Source organism: Schistocerca cancellata, chromosome 3 (genome assembly GCF_023864275.1).
Source record: "Schistocerca cancellata isolate TAMUIC-IGC-003103 chromosome 3, iqSchCanc2.1, whole genome shotgun sequence".
Classification (NCBI taxonomy): domain Eukaryota; kingdom Metazoa; phylum Arthropoda; class Insecta; order Orthoptera; family Acrididae; genus Schistocerca; species Schistocerca cancellata.
Genome location: NC_064628.1, coordinates 342942252 through 342957995, shown reverse-complemented (window position 1 = coordinate 342957995; position 15744 = coordinate 342942252). Strand labels below are relative to the sequence as shown.

Genomic DNA, 15744 nt, shown 5'->3' with positions numbered 1-15744 from the left:
ACTACCTCAAAAAGTAACAGTTCTGTCATTTTAGGGCCATATTCAGTTCATACTTTGAAAGTCACAGGTGTTTACATGTGAAAATATCAGACTTCTGATGAGTTTATCCAACTGCATTCTCTCGTATTATTTGAGCATACAACATGGCCGGAGAAGCCTAACTTCTCCTTGGGCAACATGTTGAACATTATAGTCCGCATAATTCAAAGGATACAAAGTCCTAATCAAAAAGAGTAGGAAGTTCTCATTATTACATATGCAACTGATATGCTGACAAATGCATTTTTTACACCACGACTCTTTCAAACTAAGAACTCTTTTCCAAAGTCTACATCGTACTACCATCCTCACTTCTATTTGAGTCTGTTTCCGAACAATCTGTAAATTTATGATGATAAGTTCAAAGTTTATATCCATCATCACTTCCCTGTCAAATTCCTCTTTCTGAAGCTTTTCAGCATGCTGCACACAATGCGCCCAAGTTATAGGTGGGATGTTGTCTATTGCCTCATGCACAAGTGATTCAGTGTATGTTATCCTGATTGTTGTTTCCCCCCTCCCACATAGCCCTTTGCTCATATTAATTCCACAGGGCTAAAACGACAGTGACACGTGGATAAACGCAAAACTGTGTGACGCCAGTCACATGCAAGGAAGTCGACTTGTATAAATTAACGAGCTGTAGGAGATCGGCACGAGTCTGGCTTATATTGTGCTTAATATTTTTATTTTTAAGCCAGGGAAAAATATCCGCTTTTCTGGTGTTTGTACTTGATGTTTTCTCTGTAACAGCTGAATTACAACTAGCAATGACGGACTTCAAAGCAAGGTATGACAAGAATTGTGAATCATGTCATGAAACTGACAGCATTCATTTCCAAATGGAAGTCGCTGCTGTTTTTCTTACATGTGAATACAAGTTTATTCTCAGAAGCAAAACCAGAAGAAGAGTCAGCACACAGAATAATTATCTGAGAATCTATTACGGTGAGAACTTTAAAATTGACAGTACCATCACTCGTTTTCCAACAGATCTTCCTGGAATGATTCTAACTGACCCATGTTGCATCAAGGTAATAGACTGTAACTGCCTCTAAAATTGTCAGTGTAAAGCACGTGATCCATTTCATATCTGAAATTTTAATTTTATTATCCAAGCAGACAACAGAAACAAAATATAATAATTATTTGGCTTAAAGAATGGAATTTACATAGTGGAACTTATACCACTTCCATCCAGACAATATACATTCTGGCTGTTGTCTCCTGGCATCCACTTTACAACCCTGGCCTCTCCTTTCCACCATGGAACTATTAAGGAGTTTTGAAGGTAAAAACACAAAAGGTTGACAGTTCAGTTTCGACGAGAAAGTCCATGAGGCAGTGAAATAGCTTATCATCAAATAATTCTGCCCCACTCCCCCCCTTTTCCGGCAGTGTTGGGAGAATTTTGTAAGACTGTAAGTCAGAATTCTGCATCATGAGGAAGAAAAAAAAGAAAACACACACACACACACACACACACACACACACACACACACACACACTGGTGGGGGGGGGGGGGTTAGTGAATGAGGACACAATAGTAGTCTAAGAACGAGTACCTGTCTTCGCAAACACTATCCACGTGCAGGATAACATCTTGCTCCTCTACTTCCAGTTTAAACTGTTCGTCTAGTTCACCAGAAGTATTTGAACTGGAACCCACTACCGAGCACTCGACAGCCAGACGATGACATGGCACCATATCATCTGGGATGGGTGCCATCTGAAATGTAAAATTTTTTTTACATATAACCTTATGCATTCAGTTTCTATTGGTAACTACTTAATTAACATTCACTGGTTCTCCTAGACAATAGTTAAACTTCCAACAGATAATAATCTTTATGGTAAGTTTTATAGTAAATAAGATACACTATTTACAGATATATTGACTGTCAAATACCATTTTAATAATGACGGGCTGTAACTAGAATGATGAGCAATGTAACTTCATTTTTTTCCTGCCTTATAGCTTGACTATATGCACTATTGTTCTGTAATTACCCCTTTATCTCTTTTACAAAAAGTCTCTCAACTGTGAAAACATGACATTTAATTTCTACTTCTGGTCTGTCTCTCGGCCCTTGTTTAATCCATCTGCAAAATTTGACAAGCCTAGATCATCACTGTACAAGCACCAACTGAGGACACTGAAGAGGTTGTTAAAGACGGCTTTTATGAAGAACTAGATCAACTGTGGAATGAGTTCTCCTCGTATGACACAAAATTAATCACAGGTGACTTTAATGCGAAGATCTGGAAGAAGGAAGCCTTCCGGCCTACAACTGGGAAAGAAAGTTTGCATAACATTTCGAATGATAATGGCACAAGGGTGGTTAATTTTGCTGTTTCAAAAGACATAATTGTTGAGAGCACATATTTCAAAAGGAAGGACACTCATAAAGCAACTTGGGTCTCTCCGGATGGACTCACCCGAAACCAAATTGGTCATGTTCTTGTAGATCGGAAATAGCACACTAGTATAGAAAATGTTAGGACTTACAGGGGAGCAGACTGTGATTCTGACCATTTTCTTGTAGTTGCCAAAGTTCACCAATGGCTATCTACAGCAACATCAAGGTGTCACAATGCAGAACTTGTTAGGTTCGACACTGACAAGCTAAATGATGAAAACTTTAGAAGAAGGTACATAATAGAAATTTTAAATAGGTTTGATGCTCTCAGGACACACAAAGATCAAGACGAGGATGTAAATAAACAGTGGATCACTGTGAGGAATAATATCAAAGAGGCAGCGAAGGTCACAATAGGTAAAATTAAGAAGAACAGGAGGAAACCGTGGTTTGATGAGGAATGCAAGAAATTGTTAGAGGAAAGGAGAAAAGCACGATTAGATTGGGGTAGAATGGGAGAAAGAAAACGAGAGGAGTTCTTGAACTTTAGAAGGGAAGTTGGTCGTAGGCTACGGGCAAAGAAGAGGGGTTATCTGAACAATCAAATTACAAAAATGAAAACAAACATAAAACAAAAAACATTAGGGAACTTTACCTAGACATAAATGGGTATAGGAAGGGCTTCAGGGCCAGGACAAATGCACTTAGAGAGGATGCTGGGGGAATACTGACAGACCCCAGTGCTATATTAAGTAAATGGAGGGCGCATTTTGAGCATCTGTTAAATGTACACCAGGAAGCAGGAAATGAACAGGCATACGAAATACATACAGCAGATCCACAGATACCTGAGCCAACGTTAAAGGAAGTAAGAAATGCAATCAACAAATTGAAAAACCATAAAGTACCAGGATCAGACTGCTTAACTGCAGAATTAGTTAAAAATGGGGGACAGAAATTGGTGGAAGTAGTTCACAAAGTGATAACTAAAGTATGGAACTCAGAGATGATACCTGAAGAGCGGCAGGAGTCGATTCTGATCCCAATTTTCAAGAAGGGCGACAAAATGGATTGTAGTAATTATAGAGGGATATCGCTATTACCAGTGTGTTCCAAAATTTTCTCGAATAATCCGCTAAGCAGGCTTACACCATATGCAGATGAAATTTTGGGGGATTACCAAGCCGGCTTTCGGAGGAACAGATCAACTATAGACCAAATATTCCCCCTGCGTCAAATTTTGGAAAAGAAATGGGAATACAATAAACCAGTTCATAATCTTTTCACAGATTTTACAAAAGCATATGATTCAGTATTGCAATCAAAATTGTACAGAATTCTTTTGGAACTTGGAATACCAACGAAATATGTTAGACTTATAGAAGCGAGTTTGAAAAACACAAAAGGTAGAGTACGCATGGGGAAATTGGAGTCAGAAGAATTTGTAATAAAGAACTGACTTAAGCAGGGAGATGCCCTGTCTCCACTACTTTTTAATTTAGTCCTAGAATATATTGTACGAATGGCAGCAGATAACTCAGAGTGTGTGAAGTTAAATGGAAATATTAAGATATTAGGGTATGCAGATGATCTAAACATCATTAGCGATAGGAAAGAATCTGTAACAGCAAAAGCGAATGCGTTAATCAAGGCTAGTGAAGATGTAGGTCTGAGGATAAGTGAAGACAAAACTAAATACCTGGTTACTACTAGAATGCCAACAGCACCAGATCAGGAAATGTTAAGAGTTGGAGACATGCAGTTTGAAAAAGTGAACACATTTAAGTATCTAGGCGTGGACATCACTTTGAGAAATGAGATTGAATCCGAACTGAAGAAGAGATTACGGGCGGGAAATGCGTGCTACTTCTAACTGAATAGATTACTTTCATCACGGATATTGTCTAGGAATTTAAAGATTAGAATATACAAAACTATTATTCTACCAGTTATGCTGTATGGGTGTGAGACTTGGTCTCTCACTGTGCAAAATGAAAAGCCGTTTCGAATATTTGAAAACAAAATTTTGAGGAAAATTTTCGGAGCAAAAAGGGATGACATTAGTGGAGAGTGGTGAAAACTGCATAACTAAGAGCTTCACAAACTCTATTCAAGCCCAGACATAATCAGTATTATTAAATCACGTAGGCTGCAATGACAAAATCTTGAGATGTGTAACTGTGTATGACTACAATCTGTGGCCTAAAGTGACAACTAACAATAAATTTTATATTACTTTTTGATATTGGAGTTGTTGTGGTCTTCAGTCCTGAGACTGGTTTGATGCAGCTCTCCATGCTACTCTATCCTGTGCAAGCTTCTTCATCTCCCAGTACCTACTGCAACCTACATCCTTCTGAATCTGCTTAGTGTATTCATCTCTTGGTCTCCCCCTACGATTTTTACCCTCCACGCTGCCCTCCAATACTAAATTGGTGATCCCTTGATGCCTCAGAACATGTCCTACCAACCGATCCCTTCTTCTGGTCAAGTTGTGCCACAAACTTCTCTTCTCCCCAATCCTATTCAATACTTCCTCGTTAGTTATGTGATCTACCCATCTAATCTTCAGCATTCTTCTGTAGCACCACATTTCGAAAGCTTCTATTCTCTTCTTGTCCAAACTATTTACTGTCCATGTTTCACTTCCGTACATGGCTACACTCCATACAAATACTTTCAGAAATGACTTCCTGACACTTAAATCTATACTCGATGTTAACAAATTTCTCTTCTTCAGAAACGCTTTCTTTGCCATTGCCAGTCTACATTTTATATCCTCTCTACTTCGACCATCATCAGTTATTTTGCTCCCCAAATAGCAAAACTTCTTTACTACTTTAAGTGTCTCATTTCCTAATCTAATACCCTCAACATCACCTGACTTAATTCGACTACATTCCATTATCCTCGTCTTGCTTTTGTTGATGTTCATCTTATATCCTCCCTTCAAGACACCATCCATTCCGTTCAACTGCTCTTCCAAGTCCTTTGCTGCCTCTGACAGAATCACAATGTCATCGGCGAACCTCAAAGTTTTTATTTCTTCTCCATGGATTTTAATACCTACTCCGAATTTTTCTTTTGTTTCCTTTACTGCTTGCTCAATATACAGATTGAATAACATCGGGGAGAGGCTACAACCCTGTCTTACTCCCTTCCCAACCACTGCTTCCCTTTCATGTCCCTCGACTCTTATAACTGCCAACAGGTTTCTGTACAAATTGTAAATAGCCTTTCGCTCCCTGTATTTTACCCCTGCCACCTTTAGAATTTGAAAGAGAGTATTCCAGTCAAAATTGTCAAAAGCTTTCTCCAAGTCTACAAATGCTAGAAACGTAGGTTTGCCTTTCCTTAATCTTTATTCTAAGATAAGTATACTGTTCATATTCCTTGTATTGGTACTGTATATTGAGCTATTGGTTGGAAATAGAGATGTATTACTTGCAACAAACTTCATTAAGGAATAAATATACTGCGAAGCAGTGGTTAGAATACGAAGTTCCTTGAACAGGTTTCTACATGATGTTCTAGAATTTACACCACAAATGATTCTTATTAAATGCTTTTGCACGCTAAAAACTTTTGCTCGGTTTGATGAGTTACCCCAGAATATGATTCCGTATGACATAATAGAATGAAAGTAAGAAAAATATGGAAGTTTTTTTTATATTTATATCTCCTACAGCTGACATCATTCTCACTACAAATACACACTTGTTTAAGCGCTTAAGCAATTCTGTGGTATGTCCTTCCCAACTGAATTTATTATCGAGTTGCAATCCCAGAACACTGTCAACCTCTTCGATCTGAATGTCTTCATATGTTATACACATGCTGGAAGGAAATCTCTTACAGGTTCTGAACTGAATATGATGGGTCTTTTCACTGTCTTTAACGACAGTGAATTAGCTTCACACCATCTATTAACGTCAGGGAAAATTTGATTAGTAGCCCTTTCTAAATCTGTATTTGACTCGTTACTTATTGCAATGTTTGTATCATCGGCAAACAAAATGAACTTAGCATCTGGCAATGTAACAGATGAGAGATCATTAATGAACACAAGAAAAAGCAACGTACCCAAGACGGACCCAATCTGATGAAGACTGACTGCTTACTGCACAGATATTTCGCAACGACACCCTTTGTTTCCTGTTAGTTAGATAAGACTCAAACCATTTCACAGTACTAAAGGTGACACCATAATATTCTAATTTATTTATTTATTTATGCATTTATTTTACCTGGCAAGATTAGGGCCTTCAGGCCCTCTCTTACACCTAACCAGGCATACGCAGATTCAACAAATTTCAGTTTCTACAGAACATTAAGGGCATATAACATGTTATACAGTATTAATGTTAAAGAAAAAAATAGAGATTATAAAAGTAGCACAATGATAATTATAACAATCAAAAACTAAATATAACAATCAAGAACTTAAGAGAATGATGTGATTCACACAGTCCACGGCTTTTGAGAGGTCACAGAAAATGCCACAAGCCTCTAGTTTATTATCTAATGAATTAAGTATATTCTCACTGTAATTGTAAATAGCTTTCTCTATATCAGAACCCTTAAGAGATCCAAACTGTGACTTGGACAATATACAAGGTCCATGAACCATGGACCTTGCCGTTGGTGGGGAGGCTTGCGTGCCTCAGCGATACAGATGGCCGTACCGTAGATGCAACCACAACGGAGGGGTATCTGTTGAGAGGCCAGACAAACATGTGGTTCCTGAAGAGGGGCAGCAGCCTTTTCAGTAGTTGCAGGGGCAACAGTCTGGATGATTGACTGATCTGGCCTTGTAACATTAACCAAAACGGCCTTGCTGTGCTGGTACTGCGAACGGCTGAAAGCAAGGGGAAACTACAGCCATAATTTTTCCCGAGGACATGCAGCTCTACTGTATGATTAAATGATGATGGCGTCCTCTTGGGTAAAATATTCCGGAGGTAAAATAGTCCCCCATTCGGATCTCCGGGCGGGGACTACTCAAGAGGACGTCGTTATCAGGAGAAAGAAAACTGGCGTTCTACGGATCGGAGAGTGGAATGTCAGATCACTTAATCGGGCAGGTAGGTTAGAAAATTTAAAAAGGGAGATGGATAGGTTAAAGTTAGATATAGTAGGAATTAGTGAAGTTCGGTGGCAGGAGGAACAAGACTTTTGGTCAGGTGATTACAGGGTTATAAATACAAAATCAAATAGGGGTAATGCAGGACTAGGTTTAATAATGAATAAAAAAAATAGGAGTGCGGGTTAGCTACTATAAACAGCATAGTGAACGCATTATTGTGGCCAAGACAGACACAAAGCCCATGCCTACTACAGTAATACAAGTTTATATGCCAACTAGCTCTGCAGATGATGAAGAAATAGATGAAATGTATGACGAGATAAAAGAAATTATTCAGGTAGTGAAGGGAGATGAAAATTTAATAGTGATGGGTGACTGGAATTCGTCAGTAGGAAAAGGGAGAGAAGGAAACATAGTAGGTGAATATGGATTGGGAGGAAGGAATGAAAGAGGAAGCCGCCTTGTAGAATTTTGCACCGAGCATAACTTAATCATAGCTAACACTTGGTTCAAGAATCATGAAAGGAGGCTGTATACATGGAAGAAGCCTGGAGATACTGACAGGTTTCAGATAGATTATATAATGGTAAGACAGAGATTTAGTTAGGAACCAAGTTTTAAATTGTAAGACATTTCCTGGGGCAGATGTAGATTCTGACCACAATCTATTGGTTATGAACTGCAGATTGAAACTGAAGAAACTGCAAAAAGGTGGGAATTTAAGGAGATGGGACCTGGATAAACTGAAAGAACCAGAGGTTGTAGAGTGTTTCAGGGAGAGCATTAGGGAACAATTGACAGGAATGGGGGAAAGAAATACAGTAGAAGAAGAATGGGTAGCTCTGAGGGATGAAGTGGTGAAGGCAGCAGACGATCAAGTAGGTAAAAAGACGCGGGCTAATAGAAATCCTTGGGTAACAGAAGAAATATTGAATTTAATTGATGAAAGGAGAAAATATAAAAATACAGTAAATGAAGCAGGCAAAAAGGAATACAAACGTCTCAAAAATGAAATCGACAGGAAGTGCAAAATGGCTAAGCAGGGATGGCTAGAGGACAAATGTAAGGATGTAGAGGCTTGTCTCACTAGGGGTAAGACAGATACTGCCTACAGGAAAATTAAAGAGACCTTTGGAGAGAAGAGAACCACTTGTATGAATATCAAGAGCTCAGAAGGCAACCCAGTTCTAAGCAAAGAAGGGAAAGCAGAAAGGTGGAAGGAGTATATAGAGGGTTTATACAAGGGCGATGTACTTGAGGACAATATTATGGAAATGGAAGAGGATGTAGATGAAGATGAAATGGGAGATAAGATACTGCGTGAAGAGTTTGACAGAGCACTGAAAGACCTGAGTCAAAACAAGGCCCCGGGAGTAGACAACATTCCAGTAGAACTACTGATGGCCTCAGGAGAGCCAGTCATGACAAAACTCTACCATCTGGTGAGCACGATGTATGAGACAAGCGAAATACCCTCAGACTTTAAGAAGAATATAATAATTCCGATCCCAAAGAAAGCAGGTGTTGACAGATGTGAAAGTTACCGAACTATCAGTTTAATAAGTCACAGCTGCAAAATACTAACGCGAATTCTTTACAGACGAATGGAAAAACTGGTAGAAGCCGACCTCGGGGAAGATCAGTTTGGATTCCGTAGAAATGTTGGAACACGTGAGGCAATACTGACCTTACGACTTATCTTGGAAGAAAGATTAAGAAAAGGCAAACCTACGTTTCTAGCATTTGTAGACTTAGAGAAAGCTTTTGACAATGTTGATTGGAATACTCTCTTTCAAATTCTGAAGGTGGCAGGGGTAAAATACAGGGAGCGAAAGGCTATTTACAATTTGTACAGAAACCAGATGGCAGTTATAAGAGTCGAGGGGCATGAAAGGGAAGCAGTGGTTGGGAAAGGAGTGAGACAGGGTTGTAGCCTCTCCCCGATGTTATTCAATCTGTATATTGAGCAAGCAGTAAAGGAAACAAAAATTCGGAGTAGGTATTAAAATTCACGGAGAAGAAATAAAAACTTTGAGGTTCGCCGATGACATTGTAATTCTGTCAGAGACAGCAAAGGACTTGGAAGAGCAGTTGAACGGAATGGACAGTGTCTTGAAAGGAGGATATAAGATGAACATCAACAAAAGCAAAACGAGGATAATGGAATGTAGTCAAATTAAGTCGGGTGATGCTGAGGGAATTAGATTAGGAAATGAGACACTTAAAGTAGTAAAGGAGTTTTGCTATTTAGGGAGTAAAATAACCGATGATGGTCGAAGTAGAGAGGATATAAAATGTAGACTGGCAATGGCAAGGAAAGCGTTTCTCAAGAAGAGAAATTTGTTAACATCGAATATAGATTTAGGTGTCAGGAAGTCGTTTCTGAAAGTATTTGTATGGAGTGTAGCCATGTATGGAAGTGAGACATGGACGATAACTAGTTTGGACAAGAAGAGAATAGAAGCTTTCGAAATGTGGTGCTACAGAAGAATGCTGAAGGTAAGGTGGGTAGATCACGTAACTAATGAGGAGGTATTGAATAGGATTGGGGAGAAGAGAAATTTGTGGCACAACTTGACTAGAAGAAGGGATCGGTTGGTAGGACATGTTCTGAGGCATCGAGGGATCACAAATTTAGCATTGGAGGGCAGCGTGGAGGGTAAAAATCGTAGAGGGAGACCAAGAGATCAATACACTAAGCAGATTCAGAAGGATGTAGGTTGCAGTAGGCACTGGGAGATGAAGAAGCTTGCACAGGATAGAGTAGCATGGAGAGCTGCATCAAACCAGTCTCAGGACTGAAGACCACAACAACAACAACAACAACAACAACAACAACAACATTACAAATGATTGAAGCGATTTCACAGCTCTACAATAACTTTATTATTTGAGATATTTTCACAATGCTTTGCACACACATACAAAAACTCAAAAAGTTTTTTTAGGCATTCACAAATGTTCGATATGTGCCCCTTTAGTGATTCGGCAGACATCAAGCCGATAATGAAGTTCCTCCCACACTCGGCGCAGCATGTCCCCATCAATGAGTTAGAAAGCATCGTTGATGCGAGCTCGCAGTTCTGGCACGTTTCTTGGTAGAGGAGGTTTAAACACTGAATCTTTCACATAACCCCACAGAAAGAAATCACATGGGGTTAAGTCGGGAGAGCATGGAGGCCATGACATGAATTGCTGATCATGATCTCCACCACGACCGATCCATCGGTTTGTAGCAATTGTAAAAGGTAAGGCTTCTGCTTTAGCCTTTTCTGTAAGATTTTCCAAACCGTCGGCTGTGGTACGTTTAGCTCCCTGCTTGCTTTATTCGTCGACTTCCGCGGGCTACGCGTGAAACTTGCCCGCACGCGTTCAACCGTTTCTTCGCTCACTGCAGGCCGACCCGTTGCTTTCCCCTTACAGAGGCATCCAGAAGCTTTAAACTGCGCATACCATCGCCGAATGGAGTTCGCAGCTGGTGGATCTTTGTTGAACTTCGTCCTGAAGTGTCATTGCACTGTTATGACTGACTGATGTGAGTGCATTTCAAGCACGACATACGCTTTCTCGGCTCCTGTCGCCATTTTGTCTCACTGCGCTCTCGAGCGCTCTGGTGGCAGAAACCTGAAGTGTGGCTGCAGCCGAACAAAACTTTATGAGTTTTTCTACATATCTGTAGTGTGTCGTGACCATATGTCAATGAATGGAGCTACAGTGAATTTATGAAATCGCTTCAATCATTTGTAATAGTCCTGTATTATTTGCAGTTAGATGATTGAGGAGACGCTTTAACACAACCTTTTCAAATATTTTTGAGAAAGCTGGCAAAAGTGAAAGATGGCATCAATGTAATGCCGAAACTGGTAGCAATTAAGAAGTTTATAAAATAAATTTCTACAATACATATGGCTGTTGGTAAATTATTGCATCAAGAAATCAAGAAAAAGTGAAATTGGTCAATAGTTTGATGGCATCTCTTTATTCCCCTTCTTGTAAAGTGGCTTAACTTCAGCATATTTTAGCCAGTCTGGAAATGTTCCAAAGATACGAGATTGACTACACAAACAACTTAAGATAGATCTCAGCTAGCATGAGCTTTGATTAACTTCGTTGGTATGTTATCATTCCGACTATAATAATTAGATTTTAAGGATTTTATGATGGATGCTAATTCTTTGGAAGACGGGAGTGTCACTTCCATTTTACTCAAGTTATTTTTAAAGATTGGTCTCAGAGACTGGTTTCACAGAATGGGCATATGATTGGTGAAACTGAACACTTCAAATTTCTAGGTGTTCGGATAGATAGTAAACTGTCATGGAAAGCCCATGTTCAGGATCTTGTTCAAAGACTTAATGCTGCCATTTTTACTATTCTAACAGTATCTGAAGTAAGTGATCGTTCAACACAAAAATTAGTCTACTTTGCTATGTTCATTCACTTATATTGTGTGGCATTATATTTTGGGTAACTCTTCCCATTCTAAAAGGTTATTTTTGGCTCAGAAACAGGCAATTCAGGCAATAGGTGGCGTAAGTTCATGAACCTCTTGTGGACCCCTGTTCACTAATCTGGGTATTATCCAGCCTGCACATTTGGATCAGACTTCCTTAACGCTTGTGCAGAAAGGTGTGCATGCAGTATACTGCTGCATCCATTTTTAATAAGCTACCACAAGAATTCAAAAACCTTAACAGTAATCCACATGCTTTCAAATTGAAAACAAAGAGTTTCCTCATGGGTCACTCCTCCCATTCTGTTGACGAGTTCTTTGAAAAATTAGGCTAATTCTTATGTTATATTGTTGACTGCGTTTATTTAAACTTATGGCTTGACTTTTTCTGGATTCATAGACATTTTATTTTTGTCTATTATTACTGTTATGTTGTAATTTCATGTACTGACATGTTCCATGACCTTGGAGATTTGTTTCTCAATTTGGTTGGTTGGTTTAAAAGGGGGGGAAAGGGACCAAACTGCTTCGTCATCGGTCTTTTGCTCCTGTTAAAACAATCATACAGGGGAAAGAAGAAAACAAACGCAACGGAGAGCACAATACTGAAATGAAGGAAATGTGACAAGAATGACAAAAAGGCAACAAACACTACAAAGAACAAAGGAGAACAAAAAAACCACAGAGTGATGTAAGAAAAAATGTAGAAGAGATCAAAACAAGAAAGCAGATTACCATGGCTGGCTAACCATGAGAATAAAAAGAAGCAGCCAGCCACTCTGCAACACATTAAAACCTCTCTAAAAGCAATAGGCTGGAGGACACAGAGGGACAAAGGACTTGTGCTGAAACTTAGATCAAATGATCAAACCCACCCTCACAAATAAAACGTAAAACTAAAGCTGCTGTTGAGACACTGTTGCCCAACACTGAAGGTAGGGTGCTGGGAAAGTTAAAAGTCCACCTCAGAGCGGCTAAGAGTGGGCAGTCCAGCAAGATGTGGATGACAGTCAGAATGGAGCCACAGCGACACCGAGGTGGCGCCTTGCGATGGAGGAGGTAACCATGTGTCAGCCATGTATGGTCAATGCAGAACCGGCAAAGAGCAACAGATTCCCTGCAAGTGACTCGCATGGATTACCGCCACACATTTGTTGTCGCCTTGATAGCAAGGAGTTTATTTGGTGTACTCAGGATGGTTTACTTTACTGGTGGCCTGTCTGGCCAGGCAGTCAACAAGTTCATTGCCCGGTATCCCAATATGTTCTGGGGTGAAAATGAAGGGTCACTGAGCGTCGACTGGTTCAGAGGGCATTAAGAGACTCCTGCATTAACAGTACCAAAGGATGCCTAGGGAAGCACTAGTCGAGAGCTTGTAGGCTGCTTAAGGGGTCACTACAAATGATAAAGGACTCACCAGAGCAGGAGCAGATATGATCAAGAGCATGATAGATGGCAACCAACTCTGCAGTGAAAATGCTGCAGCCATCCAGAAAGGAGTGTTGTTCAGTATGGCCAATGTGAGCATAAGCATAGCCAACAAGACCGTCAACCAGTAATCCATTCGTGTAGATTATTTCTGAGCCCTCAAACTCGCTAATAAGAGAGATAAAATGCCGATGAGGGCCTCAGGTGGAACTGAGCCTTTGGGGGCTTGCAATAGGTCCATCCGAAGCTGTGGTTGAGGTATGGTCCATGGAGATGTATGGAAATGGGCCTGCAGAAAGGTGGTAAGGGGAAAGCGTCGAGTTCGTGAAGAAGTGACCGGACATGGACGGTGAAGGGATTCCCAGTTCCGGGCCGCTGTTGCAGGAGATGGATTGCCGTGTTGGGGAAAAGACGACGGTAATTTGGATGGCGATGTGAACTATGGATGTGAGCAATATAATTTGTGAGCAATAGTGGCCACCGGAGCCGCAATGGAGGAATGCCAGCTTCCTCAAGGAGGCTGTTCAAGGGGCTAGATCGGAAGGCTTCTGTCACGAAGCGACTCAATTTGGTCCTACGGAACTTGAGATGTAAATAAAATATTCCGTTGTACTGTTCACCGAACCTGATAACGCCAAGCTCTCAATAAGGGAAATGAAGTACTTGTTCAAAAGGTTTGCAACAATACAAGCACTTGTCACCAAAGTCTCATTTATTTTTAGAACTATCTTTTCCTCTACCTTTTTTGGCCCCACCTGTCTCTATCTTCACTATATCCCATACAGTTTTTACTTTTTAACCCGATGTAATTATCTTTTTCTCATAATAAAGCTGCTTCGATTTCTGGATTACTTGCTTCAATATTTTGCAGTATTCTTTGTAATGCATTATAAAGCTAACATCAGAGCTGCTCCTAGATAGTAGATACAGTCTCCTGTTTGTCCCACATGGTATCTTTATTCCTTGAGTAATTCATGTTTTATTTTTTGGCTTCTGTGTGATTTGAGTTACCTTGAGGGAAAAAAAAATTCTGAAGTGGAGGAAACTTTATTAATGAATGCTTTGTATTTTCCATTTGAGTCGGAAGTATTATAACATCTATCCAGTTCACGTCTTTGAGTAATTTCCCGAATTTCTCAATTTTTGACTTATTTATTACCTTCCTGTGCTCAGATTTAATAGATTTTTTTTATTCTGAGAAGTTTCAACATTTAACACAACAAGATGGTGCATGTCGTGATCAGGTAGCCCATTTACTACTGGTTTTGTGATATGGCTTTTTCCCTAGATTTGTGTACAAAAATATTATCTAAAGAAGTCTCAGAGCATTTACATATCCTAGTTGCAAATTTCATAGTAGGAACTAAATTGAATGATACTGTTACTGAATGCAATAATTGTTCACTGATTCCTTGTTTTTTACTGTGAGATGGGACAACGGAGTTTCCAGATTTTTTTTTATGAAGAGATTAAAATTTCCTGCAGGTGATCTGTATATACCTACTATTATAATGGACTTATCATGAAATACCACTTCTGTTGCACAAGCTTCTAAATGCTAATCTGAGTAAAATTTATTACTATCAATATTCTTGAAATCAAAACAGTTTCTGATAAATGTGGCAACTCCTCTTTTCGCCATCGTTTCTCTACAGGAGTAAGAAGCTAACTTGAATCCTGCAACATTTAACATATCTATACCAGTGGTCACATGACGTTCAGAGAGGAAGATTGTATCAACTGGTTTAACTCAACTCTAATCCTTCAAACTCATTAAGCTTACGCCTTAGTCCTCGGATATTCTGATTCCATAAGGATAACTGATTTTGTGCACTGGCAGAATTACAACTGGATGAACCTAATGTTCCTGTCAATTTTTTTAGTATCTCTATTTTCAATCAGAGGCTTTCTACATGAATTGTGTACATTAAAATTTGCTATCTGGCTGCCTGTTTTATCAATGTAAATGTCATTTTCAGCCTGTCTCTGAACATATTTGGTTCTGCCCTCCCTACCCTAAAGAACTGCTGTTCTGTCACTTGTACCCACTGGTACTTTACCACTTGCGACAGTGCTGCTCCCCCCCCCCCCCCCCCAAGTTATTTGCTATTAGCCCACACAGTTTTCCCTTCCCTTTACTGTTAAGGTGAAGGCCATGCCTAGTATAGTCCCACCTGCTGACTGAGTCAACAGGAACCACATTGATATGAGACTCCATACCTGATCCAAGCAGCCATTCCATCTCTAAATTACCTCTCCTAACAGAAGAGTTTAAATGAAGCCAGTCATGGTGCCTCAGAACAGACACAAGCCCAATACCAGTATGTCCCATTGCTGAAGCTACCTTTACCAGGTCACTCTCGACTGAATAATTAGGG

The 15744-nt window shown here is 39.7% G+C and overlaps 1 protein-coding gene across 1 annotated transcript in view; it reads right to left on the bottom strand.

Moving 5' to 3' along the window:
- Positions 1-15744, bottom strand: part of LOC126175036 (uncharacterized) — a 215493-nt gene that overhangs the window by 15988 nt on the left and 183761 nt on the right. The window contains exon 10 of the mRNA XM_049921538.1: positions 1605-1768. Within this exon, the coding sequence (XP_049777495.1) occupies positions 1605-1768 (164 nt within the window). The remainder of the gene's footprint in view (positions 1-1604; positions 1769-15744) is intronic.